We start from the raw sequence: 21,808 nt of genomic DNA, 5'->3' as shown, positions 1-21,808 counted from the left end.
AAAAAAGGAAAAACACATGGCACAATGAAGCACTATCCAGACGCAGCCAGAAAAAGGATTGTATACTTCTCACGATAACACGATAATTATCAAATCACTGATGCGAGATAGTTCACGGCGCGGCGAAGCGCGCCTACCTGTCTAGTTCAAATCATGCATATGAAGAAAATATTTTTACCATTGTTTTTGCGGATTTCACAGACCATGTAATTGCAGAAACTTGATATAACTTATTATCTCAATGTATTCACCCTTGCCTATTTCCTGTCGTAAAGATTGTTTTATGAGATGTTTTAGATTGACTACAAAAGTTTCAAAGGTTAAAATAGATAGTCATACATTTACAGATCCATTTGTGAATCATCACATATGCTATTTTGTTGCAGCCAGGCATAAGTGCCTGAATGCCACACTGCCATTATTCTTCAGACTTTATTTGACAGCTATACCAGGTCATGAATCGGAACATGCTTTTGATTGATACTCCGCACAACAATGTGCTTATATATTACTCCCTCCGATCCATAATACACTACTGAAGCGAGCTGATGAAAGAAGAGGGATCAGGAGGCGTGGGGATTTGGACTGCTCCATCAAGCATCTGGGTCACTTTAAGCATGGTTGGGCGCATCGTTGGCTCCTCCTGGAGGCACCACAGTGCAATAGCCACGAAGCGCTCCACCTTTTTTATGTTGAAGATTGCCTCGTCGTCGCCTTCCACCAGCAAGTCGATCCTCCCGGACCTGTAACAATCGTTTGCCCAGTAAGTTAGTATGGACCTCTCTTCATCAGCAATCTCTAGCTCCACGTTACGCCTGCAACAGACAAGCTCCAGCAGGATCACCCCAAAGCTATAGACATCGACTTTGGAAGTGATCCCAATGTTCTTGAACCACTCAGGGGCAACGTAACCTCGAGTACCCCGAATGCCGGTGTTTGTCTGGGTCTGGTTGGCACGAAGAAGCTTTGCCAGGCCAAAGTCTGAAATTTTGGCCACAATATTCTCATCAAGAAGGATGTTCTGTGGTTTTATGTCACAATGGATAATTTGTGTGCTACACTCCTCATGCAAGTAGAGCAGCCCTCGAGCAACTCCAAGTGCGACTTGAACACGGAGACTCCAGTGTGGGCTAGTATCAGTGAAGAGGAATTCATTCAGTGAGCCATTGGTCATGAATTCAAACACAAGCAGTCTTTCAGTTCCTTCATTGCAGAAACCAAACATCCTGACCAAGTTCTTGTGAAATGTCTGTCCGATGGATTGGACTTCCATCTCAAACTCCTTTTCAGTCTCTTGCTGGAGCTTTGCAATTTTCTTGACTGCAATACTGGTTCCATGCTCATCATGCAGCTTTCCTTTGTATACGATACCCGAAGCACCACTGCCTACCACCTCACGAAAACCAGCGGTTGCTTTCTCCAGCTCCTTGTAAGTAAATATCTTCAGGGGCAACCCGAGATGACCAGATGATTGTGGTGACCGGAGTTTCTTCTTTGAGGTGACACAACAATAAGTTCCAAAAAGCAGAATAGAGATGAGGATCAAGTTTACCAATATGGAGCTCCCAAAAAGTAAGGAACTCCCAATGATCCAATTCTTCTTGTCCTTCTTCCATTTGCTGGAGCCGCTGTTGAACTGGGACTGTGAGTTGCCCCTAGGTACCTTGAGAAGAACTGTCCTCTGTACACTACCCGCCATATTCCCATTTGATAAAGGGAGCTTTTTCTTCCAGCAGGTGTTTGTGCTTCGGTCAAAGACGGCCATGGCACAGAAGCAATCGATCACACACAGCCTTCGGCACTTGGTCTCATCGATGGGGCTGTACTGCTCATAGTCTGAAAGAGGCCAATCAACACCATCGATCGGTGTCAACTCAAACTGCGCCGCTGCTGATGTCTCATCCAGGTCACAGCTTTGCGGTTCGAAGACTGGTCTGCACCCTTTGTACTTCCTCTGCACATCCAAGAACAAGTATTGTGGTGGGCATCTGCAGCTTGTCTCATTATTTGTGCCGTCAAAAATACAGTAACTGTTGAAGCCGCAAGCACCGCTGCCGATATTCACCTGTATTGCCTGGCAGATGTTTTCGGGAAGTGAGCTCAACACTGTCCATGCTTGTCTCCATAGGCTTCTTACTTTCATTCTCTTTGGGTACAAATATCGTCGGAACACGCCGTCTGGGTCAAGCGTGGCACGGCTGAAGAAGTCATCCATTGAGTCTATCGCTGCCAAAGTGATATTGATCTGTGTGCCATTCTTCAAGGTGAAGTATATCCTGCCTGTTTCATTGAAAACCAGCTGTGAGCCGTTCCCAACTGTATTAGTGGCCCAGTACTGGTTATATCGGAATCCAGAAGGCACAGCAACTGGATAGAACACAAGATTCCCATCACCTTGCACATCTAGGAGAAATCGGCCATCGGAGTAGTCCGTGGCGATGAGACGGCTGCGGAGTTGCTTCCCCAGAGGGAGCACTTGCGTTGGCAGGATGGTATCAGCTGGGAAGTCGAAGGTTTCCCATTTTGTTATGCCATCTGCACCAAGAAGCATGAAGTTACCCGAGTCAAGTAATCTGGCATAGGCCACACCAGTAACTCGGGGCCTCCAGATCTCATCACCAGACGGGTTCCGGAGCGAGAGCACCCCATCATTGAGGTTTAGCACAGAGCTGGATGGCACCTGTACTGCGGTTGTGTCTTGCCCGCCGGAGCTTGTCTTGGCGTACCAAGCAACAGTCTTTTCAGGGATCTTGTCAAACCAGATGGCGACGAGGTAGGAGGAAGAGTTCCCCTCTATGGGCAAGAACCCAAATGCGAAGTCGCCGGAGGGGGAGATCCATGATGCGTTTGGTCCCTGGGTCGTCAGAGAGGATCCCAAGGTGATGTTTAGCTGTGCATGGGTGGATGTTGTGTGCAGTAGTAGCAAAAGTTGGAGGAAGCGCAATAGGTGGAGAGGAGCCATTGCGCTTGCCAGTTCTCTCTGTTCCTACTTGTAACAGGCATACTTATGCCCTCGGAGAATGGCATTTAACAAGGTCCACACATCATTGCCTTGAATATTCAACTCTCTGTCCCTTCGTCAGCAGTACTGTCCCACACTAGTATCATACATTTTAGAACACAGGGAGCGTAGTCTGGACTGAATATATCTCAAATACTTCGACGGCAAGGATGCATCATAAGTTAAAATGGGTTTACTTGACATGGTCCAGACTGAAATACTTCGACGGCGAGGATGCATCATTAAGTTAAAATGGGTTTACTTGACATGGTCCAGACTGAAATACTTCGACGGCAAGGATGCATCATTAAGGATGCATGCAGCCCCGGGCGGAGGGTGTTTCTGGGAGCAGGTGTTTCTGGGAGCAGCTTGACAGGAAGGTTCGATGCCGTGTATAGATGGACACCGGAAGTTGAATAATATGCCCCCCTAAATCAGGCGGAGGGAGTACTAAATAGGAATCAAAAAGTCAAGTCGGTCATGTCTAGTCATTTTCACAGAGATCGAGAAATGAATATATCTTGATTATTCGTCGCCCAAGACTTGACGACGATCAAAACGTGAAAGGTAAACCCCTCCGTCCCATCAAAGGGGTTGAGAAAAAGGAAAGGCAAACCCCCTCGTAAATAAATACTGAAATGAGATGGAAGTGCAAGAGCCTAAATATATAGGTTAAAATGGGTTTACTTGACATGGTCCAGACTCAATATTCCAAATCTATTTGGCTACTATCTGCTCAAGACAGATTCTAATAAGCAGCAAATGACATTAAACTTTTCCAAGCCACCAATCTTGACTCAAAACCTGCTCTTTTAAGAAAAATACTGCGACTAAAGAAGGCAGAGAGACTAGGTTAATTGAAACAAAAGATAGACTTGTTTAGACCTGTTTGGATCTGTGCTGGCCTTCGCCCTACATTTTCTGTAATCCAACGTTTATTTTCAAACCTTGAAAAAACAATACCCGCTCGGTCGGTGCTTAGACTATCTGAAGGAAAGAAATTGGCCGGCAAAAAGTGCATCATTCAGTTGAAATGGGATTACTTGACATGGTCCTCCAGACTCAAGAGTCCAGTTCAATTTGGCGACTATCTGCTCAAGACAGATTCTAAGCAAAACAGAGGACATAAACTTTCCAAGCCACTAATCTTGACTCAAAACCTGCTGCTATTTTTGTAAGAAAAATTCTGCATCCAAAGACAGCAGAGAGGTTAGGTGAAGACCAGGTGTTCGGCCTAATGACGTGCTACGCCGACCGCAACGCGTCGCAGTGCCAGGAATGCCTCAAAGGTGCCCCGGCCGCGGTCACGACGGCCGCCGTGTGCCCGGGCAGCCGGAGGGTGCGCGCCGCTTACGATGCCTGCGTGCTCCGGTACTCCCCGGCGCCGCCCTTCGCCGGGACGGCCGACCTCGACGTGCCGTTCTTCGTTACTGCTGTCCTGCCGGGCGGCCCCGCCGTCGACCCGGCGGCCATGCTCGGCGCGTGGCTCGCGCTCATGACGGACCTCACGGGCCGGGCCGCGAGCGCGCCGTCGCGGGTGGCGAACGGCGTGGTTCCGAGAGAAATATCTGTTCGGACGTTAACGTAAAAGAGTTTCCCAAATCAAAATTATTCATACCTATGTACACTCCTCTTGTACTAGCGTTCCACAGTTGACACCGGAGACTGAATTAATGTGTGAAACTACGGTGGCATCCAGTTGAAACATGGATCTACTAGTTTGTAAGCAATTAATTGTAACCTTTTCATGTATGATCAATTGATCAGTATACCTACTGGCTCTCAAGCACAGTTAATCACAGAAATACAAGAGGAAAAAATAAAGGAAAAGGCGATACAACAGAGTAGGAAACCATGAACTACAGTTTAATCTCTTCAAACAAAGATAGTATGCACAAGGTTCTCATAAATTTTCAGGATGAACAAGCTCATAAACCATAACTGAGTGACGACATGAGGATATCAGGACACACGAGCAAAATTATCAGTTTCATCAGGTGTTAGCAACTAGTAAAGCAGCATGTAACAGACAAACTATAGCAGACAACCAACATCCAGTTAGGAAAGAAAACTAATGTGAATTACCAGCTTACTAGGCATAGTGATAAATCTAATAATACGAAGTTCCCAATTTTCAGAGGCCGTTCTTCTTTCGTTCATGGAAACATGAATCTAGTCGGCACTTCCCCTTTGCAAGCGGCAGCATAGTCTTCAGCGAGGTGCGGTGCAGCTTCCTTGTGAGGGCATATGTACTTCTCCACAAACACCTTCTCGCTGATCATGACTGTATTAAAGTAGTCCCGGTTGTGATCTAACAATCCATTTGCCTTCAGAAACTTCACAACATAGTACCTGGCTCTGCTCCGGCCATGAGGAAGATATGTTTATTACAATTGGCCATGTACTTTTTGCTATGCTTGGTGTCTTATTGGTCACTGGTCAGGGTATTTTCGAACTATGAATTCAAGCTGAAGCCTGATGCTAAGAGCTTCATTCCTTTGACATATCGCAGGCCACCTCATCATCCAGCCCCTGATGCAGAATACTGCTCCGTCCGTCCTATATTAAGTGACTCAAATTTGTCTAAATATGAATATATCTATACCCAAAAAACGTCTAGATACATGTAATATTTCTGTCACTTAATATGGGACGGAGGGAGTACTAACCTAATATCATGCACCTTATCTCAATCATCATATGACAAGTGTGAGCAAGAGCTGATATGATGTGAAACCAAGTACAATTTCAGCTACAATGTACAGTCAAATATCTAGTTGACATGTTGATATTAACAAAACTTGACATGCTGACGCTGAATTTGCGCTAGGATGATTCAATGATTTGCTACAAACACAATTGTATAAGTGTAATCATCAAAAGAACTAGGTGCCCCGAAATAAATGGTATAAGTGTAATCATCAATGATTTTGACCCCTTCTCACTGGCCGCGTGATTCAGTGCGTGATATAAATGGTATAAGTGTAATCATCAAAAGAACTAGGTGCCCCGAAATCCGAATGCAACACGATTGATCCACGGTAGTTTTACTTTACACAATTACAGGATCTACCTGTGCGCTTTGCGGGTGTGCGGAAAAAATTAACATTGTATATCTACCGTCCGGTGATCTCTTCTTCGACCACCCCTGCCGTCTTGCTTCGTGCCGGCATCGACTTCTCGGTCGTCCTTGAGGAGTCATCCTTGCCCTGGCTGGTGCCAGTGCTGCTGCCGACACCTCCCGTGACGACACTGGAAGATGTCCAGTCATCACCCAGCAGCGGCACGTACACGAAGGTCGCCACCGGCATCCTAGCCGGGAGGGTCGGCAATGGCGCCTCGGACCGCAGAACGTTGACGGCTTGCCTGATGGACGGCCTCAGGCTCCGGTCAGGGTGCGCACACCAGAGCCCAACGACCATCACGCGCTCCATCTCCAATTCGTCAAACGACCCCTCGAGCCGTGCATCGGCGGCATCAAGAACCCTTCCCTCGCCGTACAAGCCCCAGACCAACTGGGCAAGGTGGACCATGTGCTCCCCCTCTGGGTGAGACGACACCGTTAGAGGCCGCCTGCCACAGGCGACCTCGAGGAGGACGACGCCAAAGCTGTACACGTCTGACTCAGCATTGGTCCGGCCCGTGTTCATGCACTCCGGGTCCATGTACCCCATTGTGCCAGCAAGCACCGTGGTGTGCGCTCCCCGCCCATGATCAACGAGCCTGGCCAGCCCAAAGTCGCCGAGCTTGGCGGCGAAGAAGGCATCCAGCATGATGTTGCTAGGCTTGATGTCCCTATGCAGGACGCACTGCTCCCACTCCTGGTGCAGGTAGAGAAGCGCAGAACCCAATCCCAGTATGATCTCGTGCCTGACAGGCCATGGCAGCACAGCCCCACCGCTCTTGCCGCTGTACAGATGAGTGTCGAGGCTGCCGTTGGGCATCAGCTCGTACACAAGAAGGAGCTCCCCACCGCCGTGGCACCAGCCAATGAGCTGGACGAGGTTCCGATGCCGAAGCCGGCTTATGATCGTCACCTCAGAAGCATACTCTTTCTTCCCCTGCTGGGACCCTTTGGAAACTCTCTTGATGGCCACCTCAAGGTTCATTTCTTTGAGGAATCCTCTGTACACCGAGCCAAAACCTCCTTCTCCAAGCTTCTTCTCATTGGAAAAGTTGTTGGTGGCAATGGCAAGCTCGCTGTATCGAAATCGTTTGGGTCCGGTCCCTTTCTGGAAATCGTCTTCCATGGCAGGATCATCGTCATCGAAGAAGTTGCCCTCTTCTGGCTCTTGCCACTTTGCCTCCTCGGTGATTTTGGGCTGCTTTCGCCGTCGCCGTAGAAGGAGACAGACCAAACAGCCGACCAGGATGATGAAGAACAACAAGGTACCAACAGAAATGCCGATCAGAAGCCCTTCTCTTGAAGAAAGCGCTGATTCTATATAAAAAAAATCAGGAAACAGTACAGGATTAGCATCTCATTGCAGTATACATGTGCGAGAATGCTGCTCCAAACTTGCAAAGAGGCTGGATGGAAGCCATTAGCCATGGAAGACTGACCTCCTGGCGACGTCGGTGGTGGCTGCGGTGGTTCAGGCGGCAGGGTGATGTCGAAGGCGCCAATCTGGTACCTCACGTAGCAGCTATATGCCTTGACAGCCCCACCGGTCTCATTCTGGAACAGCTGCGGCAGCTGGCCAACAACGTAGGAGAGGCACCGGCTGCACTCACTGGCGTTCAGGTCCCTCGTGCACTGCGCAAGACCGTACACCTGCCATGACGCGTCGTACGGCGTGCTCCCTTGTGCGGCCCGCGATGGTGACCCTGCGGCACGCCCGGTGAGTTCAGCCATCAGTGGGAGCCATGCCCTGGCCATGGCCGCCGGGTCGACCGGGAACGGAGCATTCACCCTCACGTAGAAAGGGATGGTCGTGTCAGCCGCGGCGGAGGCAAACTGTACGTCAGAGTACCGGAGCACGCACGCATCGTACGCAGCACGCACGTCCCGGCTGTGCGGGCACACCGTCGTGATCCCCGCCGTCGCGCCGGCAAGGCAGTCCAGGCACTGCGTCGCGTTGCGGTCGGCGTAGCACATGATGAGGCCGAAAACTTGGTCGGGGCCCGGAGCCCCGACCATGCCTTTGTAGAACCCGTTGATCCCGCCGGCGGCTGTCGGAAGGCTGGAGAGTAGTTCATCCAGGTTCTTCTTGAACAGGCTGCCGTCGGTGTAGTTGCCCGTGGTCGAGCAGGAAGGAAAGAGCGGGAGCATGACCTTGTGTTGCTGGCAGACTGCCGCGACGCATAGTGCGGCGAAGATGGCCGTGAGAAGGAGAATGACAAGGTGGGAAGCCATGGACCCTGGCCGGCTGTCGTCTGGGGACGGTGAAGATGCCTAGGCTCCAAACAAAGGTGACTGCTGTGTGTTTCTCTCATCTGTGATTAGTTTATATCTTCGCACCTGCCTAATGAAGACTGAGCTTATGCGTGCCAAAACATTTGTTTACCGACGATGATAAATTAGAATCTGTCTTCAGAGGATACACAATTTGGAGTTTGGGCAATGCCAAATGTCATTTCAATTATGCAGCTTTGCCGGCCTGTTTTTGGCTTACATCATTTCTAGTGTATGCCCCAGTCACTATCTCTTCAATGATATTAAACTAGGCTGAAGACCTGGGGACCAAGCTAGCAATTTCAGTTAAAGTCTTCCGTTGTTTGACAGTTCTCAACTTCTCATGCTAGGTTCTTCTATAATGATCTTAAGCCAAAAGGATATGCTCATTCTCTACAATCTAAAATATAAGTAAAGTAAACAGAGTCGGAATGCTGTAAAATATTAGTCTGGAAGAACAATCTCTTTCTTTATCTAAAATATGAAGAACACACAGTAGATTTTCTCACAACTGATCGAAGAAAGACGCAAACAAACAAATAGTTGTGCAAAACCTGCATCCGTCATTCAACCGGTTGAGTTTGGTTCAAGCATACGGTTGAATCTAAGGCTAAAAATAACAGAATAGATTCCAAAGAATAAAGAAGAATGGTAAAAAAAACACAGAAAAAATAGCAGGGGAGGGAGGAATTGTAACTGACTGAAAACAGTGGTCACCATGGGATTTCTTGACCGTCCCAAGCGAAGAACTTCCTGTTGTCGCTCTTCTTGGCACTGTCAATAATGGACAGGAGCTTCTTTACAGAGACCCTAGTGAAAAGCTTATCCTTGGCCACGTTCCTTTCATCCTTCGGAATGGACGTGAGAGGTCGGTGTCAACTGTCCCCGGATGTAGCAAAATGCAGGCAACTTGTCCTTCTTGACCAACTTGACTAATGCCGTCTTTTGTCACTGCAATTATGTATTTAAAAATCTAATAAATATAAAGGTACTTAACAGCGTGATGACTAGTTTGCCATGGATACAATAGACATGGCAACAAGATTAGTATAGCAAGGTTAGTGAAATCTGTGTGAAAGATGCATATACAGTTCGCATACAGTGATGCAGTGCTGTTTTGGAAGCTCTGTACAAATGCCAGCCTCCCGAACCAATCTTCAGGAATTGACAACCAACGAGAAACCTTTCCCTGTTTCCAAGCTCGCACCAATCTTCAGGAATTGACACATCTGCTGACAACAACAAAGATCAATTCAGAAACACTACAAAAAAAACACATTACTTCAGACTTGAGAGTAAGCACAAGTGCACAACACAAGGATTAGAGGAGTGCCGACACAGTGGGGGGCAGAAAGGGAGGCAGGTAACACAACCTTGATCAACAGGACCAGCGGAATTCACTTCGTGAGACAGCAGCAGGGATGACTTATCAACTTTGCTCAATGAGGTCTCTGCAAGATGAGATCAAATCAGCCTGGTTTCAGATAAGACGAATGCAAACTGGCAAGCAGTGAGTGCTCCAGTGCGAAGAACAGACCTGGCTGTATAACATTTGGGGATCGAAAGGATGCCTAGCTGCTGCATTGATCAGCAGGTCACGGCAGGATCCAGGGCGCGGCCCAGGTCGTGCTCCTCCGCAGCAGCTGCCTCACCTGTAGAAATCAAAATCAAAGAGGCAGGAAATGAAATCAGCGAACGGGGAATTCGGAGGAGCACAGGGGGGCCGATTTGCAAACGGAATGGGGGATAGGAGCGAGGGAGGCGGCGGGGAGGTGGGGTTTGGGGTACTCACGAACTCGAGCCCGGTGCCGCGCGAGTCGCGACGCGCCCTGCACCATGGACACGGCGGCGGCGGAGTCGCTTGTTTTTAAGTTAGAAATCAGTCGACATGTTTGGCCATTAGATCTTAATCCAACGATAACAAGTGGGAAATGAAAAAATGATGACGACTCTCCGACTTAATTCAACGGTTCCAAAACGTCGACTGAGATTTAAGGTCCATTTACTAAAGATCAGACGACTTATAAATAGTCACACCCTGTGTTTTCACCGTTAAATCAATGTATAGAAGGGGCGTTGGCGCTGGAGGATGTACATAGAGCAAGAAATACACAAAGTGTGCTCCAACAGGATCCTCGTCACCGGCCGCTGAAGCTGCTCAGGATCACTGTTCCGGAACCCAAAGAATTAGTCGGTGGCTCGAAGGTTGCAACAGGCATCCGTGCCGGGAGGCTCGGCTTCGAATCGCAACACGTTGACTGCATGCCTGATGGACGGCCGCAGGCGGCGGTCAGGGTGCGCGCACCAGAGCCCGACGACCATCACCCGCTCAATCTCCTTGACGTCGGCGTCGAGACCGCCGCCGCTCAGCCGCGTGTCAGCAGCGTCGAGGATCGCTCCTTGGCCATACAAGTCCCACACCCACCGCACCAGGTGGACGACATCTCCATCTCCTATGATCAAAGTCGGTCATCGACAACATGCGATCTCGAGAAGGACGACCCCAAAGCTATAGATGTCAGACTCAATGCTTGTCCTGCCGGCAAGCACGCACTCCGGGTCAATGTACCCCATCGTGCCAGCTATGCCTGTGGTGTGTGATCCTCGACCGTCGTTGATGAGCCTCGCGAGCCCGAAGTCGCCGAACTTGGCGGTCAAGGAGGTGTTCAACATGATGTTACTTGGTTTTATGTCCCTGTGCACCACGCGCTACTCCGTTTCTTGGTGTAGGTACATGAGCGCGGAACCTACACCGAGCACTATCTCATACTTTGAAATTAAATGACTCAAATTTTTTCAAATATGAATGTATCTATGTCTAAAAAACATCTAGATACATGTAATAGAAAATCATTTAATATGAGACGGAGGGAGTACCTGACAGGGCATGTCAGCGTGCTGTCTGCTGTGTGTAGATGAGTGTCGAGGCTGCCATTGTGCATTAGCTCGTAGACGAGGAGCAGCTCGTCGCCTCCATGGCACCAGCCGACGAGCTGCACGAGGTTACGGTGCCTGAGTCAGCTGATGATACTCACTTCAGAGACGAACTCTTTCCAGCCTTGCCGAGAGGTCTTAGACACTCTCTTCACGGCCACTTCACGGTCCATGTCGCTCAGGAACCCTTTGTACACGGACCCAAATCCTCCTCTTCCAAGCACCTTGTTGTCGGAGAATTTGTCGGTAGCCACGGCGAGCTCATGGCAGGAGAATCGCCGGGGTTCGGGGGCTTCTAGATCAAGCTCGCGGCGGAAGAGCGTCGCTGCGATCGGCTTTTGTCCTTTGGTTGCCTTCGTCGTGGCGTTGCGCCTTCCCCTGCCGGTGGAATAGGAAGAAGCTAGCCAAGATGCCGAGTAAAAGTATGACATTGTAGAGAATTCGAGGTGGACCTAACACACTACGAGAGGGCCTATTCACCTATACCAGCTACTTTGGTGTAGTTGATTAGTCCCTTTTTATTTCTACTTACTTAGTGCAAGCTTCCGGGCGGCAGAGCCACTCACGTTAAAGCAAATCTTGAACGGGCGGCTATGCCACTCACGTTGAAACAAGACTGTTGTGATTCCGGGCGAATCCGCTCACGTTAAATCACAACTTATATGCACTAAGTACTTAGAAATAACAAGGCCTAACCGGGAGACTTATATGAACAAAGTAGTACTATATTGCTTTAGGAATATTAGTACAAGAGAGAGCATACACACCTTACACTTGCTCACACCTTGTTCTCCACCTTCTTCACTTTCTTATTCTCTACTACACAAGGTGTGAGGCAAGGGCCTCTATTTATAGGACTACATGGCCATTGAATTTTTGACATGTGTCAAAATCTTAGCCATTGAAACAAAATATCTAAAACCTTCCACACACTTCTACATAAATATCTAGGTACTAGAAGGTTTACTATTTATTTATTTTAAACTCCTATTTTAGAGTATTCCAAAGCTTCTACATAATTCTTCATGCATATCTAAACACTAGAAGGTTCCCTTTTTTATTTATTTTATATTCTAGAGTATTCCATAGTAATGTCTTCTTTCTTGTAATATTGAGAACACTCTAGAAGGTTGCATTGTATTCTCCAACAGACATGATCACGATGGAAGCCGCTGAGGCACCATACACAACCATCAAGGCTATTTTGTGGCGCGATGAACTGGGGGCAACTTCTGCTTGAGATCACGAGCAGTCAAAACGAATTAAGATCTGAGCATGCATGGGAATTAGATTGCAATTTTACGCTCTTGGTAGTTTAAAAATTCACGATTGATACTTGCAAAAAAAATGATGTGCAATGCAGGCATGTACAATTAATGGGATGATGTATAATCTCTTTAAGATGGCACAAGGGGTTTCAGTGAGGAAGAGAACTGAATAAATAGAGCGAAAATTAATTTTCCCTTTTTTTAATTGTGAGTTCATTTATGTTTTTGCGCACTTGTTGTTATTTGTTGACAAATTAATTTTACCCTATTAATTTATTTATTCACATTTTAACTGTTAATTGAGGCAAACTAGACCTACATATCCAGATAGCGTGGCAACTGATTGGATGGATAACTCGTCCATGCAATCAGTAATCATACTAAAATTCTACCTTGGTCTTTTATTTCTGTTTTGCTTACCGATGATGTAAATCTATTTGCCAATCAATAAAGTTGCCGTGATGGCTTTGGTTCAAAAACAATTCTAGCTTGCTCCTTAATTTCTGGTACATCGTGTTAAAAATTTGCAACAAAGTTAGAATCTAACAAAAGTTTGCTCTTTAAAATCAGAAATCAAAAACGTCGTATCTGTAGCAGTACTGCTTTAAATTATGTTACTCCCTCCGACCGGTTTTACTTGTCTCAAATTTGTCTAAATACGAATGTATCTATGTGTAAAAAACGTCTAGATACATGTACTATTTCGACAAGTAATTCTGGCTGGAGGGAGTACATCCTGTCAAGATTTGGCACGAAAGTTACATGGTTTAATAAAATTCACCGGAATTGATGTAATGGGACATGATTTAACAAAAATGATGTTTTTTAAAGGAACAAACAGAGCTTGACATAATTTGATGATCAAGCCCCGAAAGGATTATGTGTTCCAGTTCACAGTCACACTACTCGGTAAGCCGCTACGTCATCTTGACACGTAGGTCTAGTTTATTTTCTCGTGGAGATAATACATTACCGGTTTGCTATTGAAAAATGCATGTTTTTTAGGTAGAGCTAAATCGAGTTGTTTAGCCAATGGATCTCGACCACACGTGGAAGTGGAGGGAGTGAAGATGGCACTCATTATCTTAATCCAAGACTTTGAGGGTTAACTGAGATTTAAGTTTTTTTTCTTAAAAATCAAGCACTCAAAATTGCGTGAACACAGGTAAAATAGGACAATAGTTTTCTTATATAAAATTTATATAGCCACTCAATATCTTTATCTCTCACCGGTGTAGCATCCGTCTCCTGCGGCGAAACCGTCACCGTTCATCCCGTCCATGCACGTGCACCGGTGCCCCACCGTCCCACTTGGCGTCTGCACGTCGGAGCACGTCGCGGCCGCCGCACAGCTCACGGCGCCTTTGCCGGCGCAGGGCCCGTCGAGCCACCAGCCCAGCTCCGCCACGCCAACCTCTGGCGACGCCACCCCACCCCCATACACTGCGGCCGTGAGCACGCCGTCGCAATTTGCCTTCTCCGTCTTTTCCCACCCCAGAAACAAGTCTTCCCTCACCCCGGTGGTGTTGTTCGGCTTCGGCGTAGCCGAGGCGACACACGCCACCGCGGCGGTGGAGGATTCGTTGCCGTTCTCGCCGGCGCCGCACTGGGCGGCGCGGAGCAACCCTGGCATGATGTCCGCGGGCAGTAAGCTGCAGGCGGTCTTGGAATTGCCCGACGCACCGCACCGGCCGCCGCCGTGGAGGAAGAGGCCGGTGCGGGAGGAGACGCCGTAGTTGGTGCCCGATAGCTCGCTCCGGGCGACATAGACGTCGCGGGTGCAGGACGGGGGGACGGTGACGAGGAAGGTGGAGGCGGTGGAGTTGAAGGCGATGACGCGGTACGACGTGGCCGCCCCGTCGTCGCCGCCTCCGCCTCGATACGGGAGAAACGGCATGGAGGTGTGGGTGACGTCGCAAGATAGGACGACAGGGCAGCCGGCGGAGAAGCCGAAAGGGCGGGGAACAATACTGCCTCTGCCGCCGCCACATTGGCGGTCGCACAGCCAGGCGGCGGTTCCATTGAGAAACAAGGAAACCAACAAGAGGAAGATGAGATGCATATTCGATAGACCGTGCAAGTGTCTGCAAGCAAGAAGAATATGATGAGTCTAAAGCATTAATGATGGACGAAGAAATCAGTCGTCTTCTGGTTTTGGAGCCACATATTCATTCACACATGCCGATTTTTTCTCCAGCTCTCCGTGTCACAAGTTCAGTAAAAGTCGTGAATGACACACAGAGAGAGAGAGAACGGGTGGACTTCAAACAAGTTTAATTCCAAGACTGGACTTACCCATGTGTACGTGGATGTAATTCCAAGACTGGACTTAACCATGTGTGGATGTAATTCCTGTTGGAAAATTAAGCAATTTCGAGAATAACAAATTAATGATTAATTCCATAACATAGATCATGACGACAATAGCAACTAGCATATGCATTTCGAATATACTAGAGGTATTCAACAGCACAATCAACAATAGTATAATCTCGCAGATCATAACTAAACAGTAAATCGGATCACGGATTACGTACTGTTTTGATGAAGACGAAGAAGCCGTGATGACGATCGAGTTGACTTGACGACGTTCCTGGCGACGAAGACGGCGGCACGTAGCACCGCCCCGACTTGGACGGTAGACGACCCGTGGTGACAGAAGCAAGCAGTCGAGTGAAGCGCTTCCCAAAAACCTTATTCGCCCTCTCCCGTACAGGATCGCAAAGGCGAAAGGTTGCGCTCGGAATGGAGTAAACTACGACGAAGGCGCAAAAGCGAGAGACAGGCGAAACCCTAGTTTGGTTGTGTTGCGTACCGATCAGAGGGACGGGGTGGCTGTATATATAATCACGCAGGTATAGGTCGGTTCGGTTTAGGAAACCTGAACCGACTCCACAAAATCTGCACGCGTCCGTAACAAATTCCAAAAATACCTTTGACAAAAAGATAAGAAGCCCTGCATGGCTCGAACTCGATCCACGAAACGCGGCGCGCGCGTCGCGCCGCGCCGCGTCGTGACGAGGCGAGCGGAGGAGGAGGAGGAGGAGTGCGCGTGGGGATTTCCCTTGCTCGATAGGTGAGAAGTAACATCCCTTATATGTTGGTTTCACTCACTCTAAACTAGTAAGGTGGGACTATTCTCTTCCCACTTTCCTCATCCCACTTCATGAATGGGCATTTGAGATTTTCAGAATTTATTAAAATTAGGCTTGACCTGATCAGGCCCACAACACCAAATTCTAACAATTCCAATACTGGATCTAATGACACTACATCACCGAACATATCTTGTTGACAGAGTGAGCTTTGATGGAACTTAAAACCGCATCATCAAGTAAGTTCGCACCCGGGGTCTCTGCATAACAAGATACACAAAAACCAACAAAACCGTACGATAAGGAAAAATAAAAATCTTAATACAACCAACAAGACAAACACCAAAGAGCTTGCAGCCGTAGATTACGCCGTCACTCATTGTGGATAAAGACATCCTTAAGAGTCTGCTCCACTTGAGTACATGCAGCTATAACCATAGGCCGTACACTTCCCGCTGCAGTAATGCACATGAACGGAACCAATAAGTACACTAAAAGATAATCTGCATAAGACATGAAGATTGTCGGTTGTGATTAAAAATAATGTCATTCCTGCATAGCCAAATCTACCAGCAAAGCATGGTTGCTTCCACCAAAATCTTAGCTCTGAAATAATTACTGTCTATGTCATGTAGCCCATTAATAAAAATATTTGATATGCTATGTGACGGGTGGGCAACTGAATGGTCGAACGTACATGACGAGCGAACTAACCATAAAAAAACAGGTGGTTGTTTGTCTCATTGTGAGAACAAAACGCACAGTTGGTATAATCATGCCAGTATTTTTAGTAAATTGTCTTTTTTTAAGAATAACCCCACGATGCTGGAGCCACATAAAAACTTTCAGCAGCCACATAAAAATTTCACCTTAAGCGGAACTTTACTTCCACATGCATTGATTCAGTGGAACTTTGAGTTCCCACGTATGTATTTTTGGACTAACAAATTCAGTTGCGGTTTAATCCATTCCGTCCAAGTCCAAGTTCGTAATGTCCACCAAAACTACAGATCCGTGACAATTTCGGAGTACCTCCAAACTCCAACGAACATCAACCGTCCATCGTGTAAATCCCACGGAACCAGACAGGAGCGGATCCAAAGAAATACAGCCGTTGATTCGCTTTAACATCTAACGGCTCTCCCGTTTGGCTTCTTCGGTCTCGATTCTTCCGCGCGCGCCGGCTCCGGCGCCGCCGCCGCCTCCCTTTCCGCCGCTTTTATGTCCACCACGCATCGCGTCGCGCGCCTCCGCTCCTTCTCCTTCGCAGAGCCGGCCCGGCACCCCTGCCTCTGCCTGCCTTCTTCCTCGCGGCCGCCGATCCCGTCCTCTCGCATGTCAAGCGTATGCAGCGGGCGTACGCGGGACGGCGGGAGGGCCGGGGCGACGGTTTCGACCGCAGGCAGCATCGTGAGTTACTCTTGTTTCCTGCGTCCCAATGCTTTATGCTCCACACTGCAGGTAATGCTTCATAGTCTTGCTGTCTGTTATTCTGGCACGCCAACTGTTTGTGCTTTTGTCAGACCAGGCAACATCTGTTGGTTCTTTGAGGTAGTAGACTGTAGACCACGGAAAGGCACTATTTCGGGAGTAATTACCATGAATTTATACACCAAGGCTTTGGACATTTCCGGGTAAAATTAGGAGCACTCATGTCCTGTTTAGGAAGCAAAGCATAATCAAATTCCATCTTTTAGTCTCTCAGTATTCAATACTCCCCTAATCAAGCCATATGGAACCGTAACTTGTTGCTTTCTGTTGTGAATGTCTTTTCATGAAATGTTCTTTGAATTCACCAAAAATGACTAGGCCTCTGTCCAGTTAGCAAGGGAAACAGAAAAACAGTCGCCCTGTTGTACACAAACCTTATTTTAAAATGCACATAGTAAGACATGCTTACTATTTTCCCTCAACAATATTGTCAGGGCTTGTTTCAGTTCAATCCTATATATATAAAGATTTCTTCTTCGTACATATAATATACCCATTCCTGCAAAATCATAAAAGGCCCAGATCAGCAATGCAGTAGTTCCCTAATCAAGTTCTTCTCGAGCTGCAGCATGAGTGGTGCTGGTGTCACTGCCGCCAGTGCTGCCCCTCATGGAACCGGAAGAATCCTCAGCCAGCACATATGTCGCAATGGGCATCTTTGATGGGAGGCTCGGCAACGGCGCCTCAAACCGCAGCACACCGATGGCCTGTCTGATCGACGGCCTCATGCTGCGGTCAGGGTGGCTACACCAGAGCCCGACTACCAACATACGCTCCATCTCTTGCCCATCAAACTCCCCATCCAACCGGGCATCAGCCGCCTCTAGGATTGCTCGTCCACCATAATACTTCCAGGCCCACTGCACCAGGTGGATGACAGCTCCATCACCATCGTCGACCGCCGGCCGCCTGCCGCAGGCGATCTCGAGCAGGACGACACCGAAGCTGTACACGTCGGACTCGACACTGGCTGTGGCCTCAAACACGCACTTCGGGTCCATGTACCCGAGCGTCCCAGCCACACCTGTTGTGCACGAGCCTCGACCGTCACCAACGATGAGCCTTGCAAGCCCAAAGTCGCCTAGCTTGGCGTTGAATGACGCGTCCAGCATCATGTTGCTAGGCTTGATGTCCCTGTGCACCACGCGTTGCTCTGTCTCCTCGTGCAGGTATAACAACGCGGAGCCGAGCCCGAGCCCGACCTCGTACCTCACTGACCATGGCAGCAGGTGGCCTGGCTTGTAGAGTTGGCTATCAAGGCTGCCGTGGGGCATCAGCTCGTAAACGAGCAGGAGGTCATCGTCACCGCCATGGAACCACCCAAGAAGCTGCACAAGGTTCCGGTGCCGGAGCCGGTTGATGATCCTCACCTCGGAGACGAACTCCTTCCAGCCCTGGCGGGAGCTCTTGGACACTTGCTTCACGGCGATGTGAAGGTTTGCGTCGCCGAGGAAACCTCGGTACACGGACCCGAAGCCTCCTTCGCCCAGTTTATTCCCATCGGAGAAGCCATCGGTGGCGAGCATGAGCTCGTCATAAGTGAATTGTCGGGGCCCAGTCCCTTGCTCGAGCTCGTCTTGATCGACGCTTTTGCCACGGAAGTAGACAGTGTCTTTCAGCGGTTGTTCCAGCTCTAATCTCGCGGCTGTGACCTTCCGCCTTCTCTGTCGGTACAATAGGAAGCAAACCGACAGACCGATCAGACAAAGAACGAGCGCAACGGCGCCGGCAACCACAGCTGCAATGATGCCCACGATTCGTTGGCGTTTTCTACGCTCGGATGCCCTCTCCCTCTCCTGTTCCTCCCTCTTCTGTTCCTCCCTGTCCTGTTGCTCCCTCTCCTGTTCCTCATTCCACGGGTATGGCTCCAGCTGCAGTGCCGATGGCTTGTCAGTGAAGATGGCGTAACCCAGGTAGCAGCTGTACCCCTTGATGACGCCACTACTGTTGTTCGGGAAGAATCGCGGCAGCAGATCGGTGTAGTTGGAGAGACAGCGCGTGCACTCACTCGCCGGCAGGTTCCTCATGCATTGCGCCGCCCCTGCCACAAATTGTGTGTCGGTGAACTGCTGGCGGCCCTCGGCGATCCGCGTGGCCCATCGGCTTGCTCTTTCCGTGAGCCGACGAATCAGCTCGAACCTCGTGCTTCTCATGACGGTCGTGTCAACGATGTTCCCTACCAGTACGGTGCCCTTGTACGAATCTCCGTACGGGATGGTTAGTTGCTCGTGGTAAGCGATGCTCAGGTCGGCGACAGAGGAGAAGGGCTCGTTGGAGTACCGGAGGGTGCAGGCGTTGTAGATGGCGCGAACCTTCCGGCTGTGTGGGCACAACTGCATGGTCCTATCGGGTGCGCGGTTGAGGCAGCCCAGGCACTCGCTGCCAGAGTAGCCGGTGTAGCACATGAAGAGGCCGAAGACCTGATCGCCTGCTGTCCCGGACGTGCCGTTGAAGAAACCACCATTGTTGGCGGCGGCCATGGGGATGGCTGACAGGAGGTTGTAGAGGTTCACGTGGTACTGGCTGCCGTCGGTGTAGTTGCCAGCCGTTGAGCAGGAGATCACTGATGGCCGCAGAGTGGTCTTGCTGCTGCCATCCTCGGCGGCGTTGTAAACAACATATGAGCTGCCGGCGCAGCATGTGGCAACGGCGGCCAGGAGCAGCAGGAGGAGGAGTGGAAGAGGTGGAGCCATGGCCGATTGCTGTGACTTAGATGAGGGACACCGAAACTATCACACACCCCTTAACACGGTTTTACCGGTATATATGCAGTTTGGAGTTTGGACCACGCCACAGCACTTTGCGTCTTTGTTGGAGCCATTTCTTCTCGGTCAACTCAGCGTTAGCAAATACTCCCTCCGTTCCATAATTCTTGTCGAAATATTACATGTATCTAGACGCTTCTTGGGAATAGATACATCCATTTTTGAGCAAATTTGAGACAAGAATTATGGAACGGAGGGAAGGGAGTACAAAAATTCCATAGATATTCAAGAGACCAGACTTGAAAGGAGCATATATAGTACTGTGTGCCTTCAATTGTCGTTCCATTCATGTTTCGATGGATCAGTTATGCAATATTTAAATTCTTCACTACTCTCGTTCAGAGCGTAGTGTAGCTTCTGTTGGGGGTCGCATTCTTTTATCTAGCCAGCATGCATGAAAAGCAAGAAATGAAGCTTTGTTCTTAGGTATAAAGATAATACTGCTAAAGTGCTAATGCCATTTCCTTTATTCAGGAGCTGGATGAACATTCTTTGGGCTGGGCTTCAGAAGAACGCACAGCGAGAGGTCGTCCGACTGGGACCTCAACTGGCATCCGAAACGGTTCTGTTCTCACGCCAGGATGGGTCGAGGCTGATCTACTGATCCAATGCCAAAGCTTCAAGCGAGCATGGCCACCGGTTTCAACATTGTACAAATTCTAATTCTATAAATGCAAAGAAGACAAAGACTCCAAAGGCGCACGCAAAGAAGTCCTCCTGTAGATATAGATATGTCAGCATCCATCCAATACTGTAATAAGTTTCATTACTGAAACGGTGCACGCACGGCAAGGTCAACTGGAAGGTCGGTCAAGATAGTAACTGGCACGCGTCGCCGTGCTCCAAGGATCACTTCTCAGAGAAAAATGATCGTTCATTGATTTGACACTTTGTAATGCCAACATAAAAGAGTTATGGACTGGACCGAAGTTGTTTCTGTAAGTGATTCTAATCTTGTTTTAGGTCCTATTCCTACGGGTTTATGTATTACCTGCACCAGTGTTAAGGTACGCGTCTTGGTGTGTCTCCTTGTCCCTGGCCAGATTATGTCTGCAATTACCTGAAATTTCTTCTATTTGGAGAGACTGAGAACCGAACCAATCAAATCAAGTGTCCTGTTTGGCTCGGTGAATATGACCTCTCTTGACCCGTCATATACGATAGATCACACTAGCTATTTGTAAATGACAATAACGGGAGCAAGTGCCAGGTCGTCGTCTCTGCATGCCCGTTAAAGGAATGCATGACAGTACATGTCAAGGGAGTTACTGATTCCCGTTTTGGCACCCCAAATACTCTGCAATGGTAGGTATTACCTCAATTCCTAAATGTAAGATGTTCTGACTTTGTCATAAGTCCAAAATTTTAAAGTTTTATCCACTTTGTAGATGTTGATAGATCTTTTTATAAATTTGGTCAAATTTCAAGAAGTTTGACTTAGGACAAAACTAGGACATCTAAATACTATGCACAGTGCAGATGCAGGATACCCCGTCTCAAAACAAAAACAAAAGGCAGGAACTTGGTAGTTGACGGCATTGAGAATTGATTTGAGACGCTTGCCGGCAGACTTCCGTTGGTGACCTGCGTGTCATGGCCGTGGGTGCACAAAGCAGCAGAAGATAGGAAACAGCTTAAACATTGGAAATAAACACAACGCAAACGATGTTCCCGCCAAAACCTCACCTACGAATCACCCAATCCAGCCGTCCATCTTGTAAATCCAACGGACCACATAGGGGGCGGATCTAAAGAAAAGGAGCCCTTGATTTGCTTGGCTCTCATCTCAGGTTGGTTTCTTCTGTCTCCGCTCCTTCTGCTTCGCCGCGCACCTGTGCTGTGCAGCCGCCGGCTCATCC

The 21,808-nt window shown here is 48.6% G+C and overlaps 3 protein-coding genes, 1 long non-coding RNA gene and 1 pseudogene across 4 annotated transcripts; 1 reads left to right on the top strand and 4 right to left on the bottom strand.

Moving 5' to 3' along the window:
* Window positions 1-265: 265 nt before the first annotated feature.
* On the bottom strand, window positions 266-11,078 carry LOC104584832. The gene is made up of 10 exons (XM_024463096.1): window positions 10,189-11,078; window positions 9,934-10,048; window positions 9,770-9,847; window positions 9,497-9,625; window positions 9,098-9,347; window positions 7,565-8,466; window positions 6,122-7,442; window positions 5,196-5,359; window positions 4,361-4,569; window positions 266-2,986 (listed from the first exon to the last, which is right to left on the bottom strand). Exons 6-10 carry the CDS (start codon window positions 8,355-8,357, stop codon window positions 533-535), a joined length of 4,941 nt encoding a protein of 1,646 aa, XP_024318864.1. The 5' UTR covers window positions 8,358-8,466; window positions 9,098-9,347; window positions 9,497-9,625; window positions 9,770-9,847; window positions 9,934-10,048; window positions 10,189-11,078; the 3' UTR covers window positions 266-532.
* Window positions 9,984-12,048, bottom strand: LOC112268575 (annotated as a pseudogene).
* Window positions 12,049-12,352: 304 nt separating this feature from the next.
* Window positions 12,353-14,962, bottom strand: LOC104581308 (wall-associated receptor kinase-like 14). Its single transcript, XM_024454830.1, has 2 exons — window positions 13,829-14,962; window positions 12,353-12,562 (listed from the first exon to the last, which is right to left on the bottom strand). The coding sequence occupies exons 1-2, from the start codon at window positions 14,658-14,660 to the stop codon at window positions 12,453-12,455; spliced, it is 942 nt and encodes a 313-aa protein (XP_024310598.1). The 5' UTR covers window positions 14,661-14,962; the 3' UTR covers window positions 12,353-12,452.
* Window positions 14,963-16,596: 1,634 nt separating this feature from the next.
* LOC104584358 lies at window positions 16,597-21,035 on the top strand. Its single transcript, XR_732034.2, has 2 exons — window positions 16,597-17,154; window positions 20,424-21,035. It is a non-coding gene; the product is annotated as an uncharacterized LOC104584358 (long non-coding RNA).
* LOC100823422 (L-type lectin-domain containing receptor kinase IX.1) lies at window positions 17,463-20,020 on the bottom strand. The gene has a single exon (XM_010238744.3). It carries the CDS (start codon window positions 19,875-19,877, stop codon window positions 17,727-17,729), a length of 2,151 nt encoding a protein of 716 aa, XP_010237046.1. The 5' UTR covers window positions 19,878-20,020; the 3' UTR covers window positions 17,463-17,726.
* Window positions 21,036-21,808: the final 773 nt, after the last annotated feature.

Source organism: Brachypodium distachyon, chromosome 4, assembly GCF_000005505.3.
Source record: "Brachypodium distachyon strain Bd21 chromosome 4, Brachypodium_distachyon_v3.0, whole genome shotgun sequence".
Lineage (NCBI taxonomy): Eukaryota > Viridiplantae > Streptophyta > Magnoliopsida > Poales > Poaceae > Brachypodium > Brachypodium distachyon.
Note: the sequence above shows the minus strand (reverse complement) of the source record. Positions and strands in the feature narration are given on the sequence as shown.

What these genes read in the sequence shown, in the direction of transcription:
- LOC104581308 (XM_024454830.1), bottom strand. Translation starts at nt 14,660, where the DNA reads ATGCATCTCATCTTCCTCTTGTTGGTTTCCTTGTTTCTCAATGGAACC. An exon ending in AGGAGACGGATGCTACACCG is followed by an intron (nt 12,563 to 13,828) that starts GTGAGAGATAAA and finishes GATCTCAAGCAG; the next exon opens with AAGTTGCCCCCAGTTCATCG.
- LOC104584832 (XM_024463096.1), bottom strand. Translation starts at nt 8,357, where the DNA reads ATGGCTTCCCACCTTGTCATTCTCCTTCTCACGGCCATCTTCGCCGCA. An exon ending in TGAAGACTATGCTGCCGCTT is followed by an intron (nt 4,570 to 5,195) that starts GCAAAGGGGAAG and finishes ACGTCCGAACAG; the next exon opens with ATATTTCTCTCGGAACCACG. An exon ending in GGGAGTACCGGAGCACGCAG is followed by an intron (nt 2,987 to 4,360) that starts GCATCGTAAGCG and finishes TGTTACAAGTAG; the next exon opens with GAACAGAGAGAACTGGCAAG.
- LOC100823422 (XM_010238744.3), bottom strand. Translation starts at nt 19,877, where the DNA reads ATGGCTCCACCTCTTCCACTCCTCCTCCTGCTGCTCCTGGCCGCCGTT.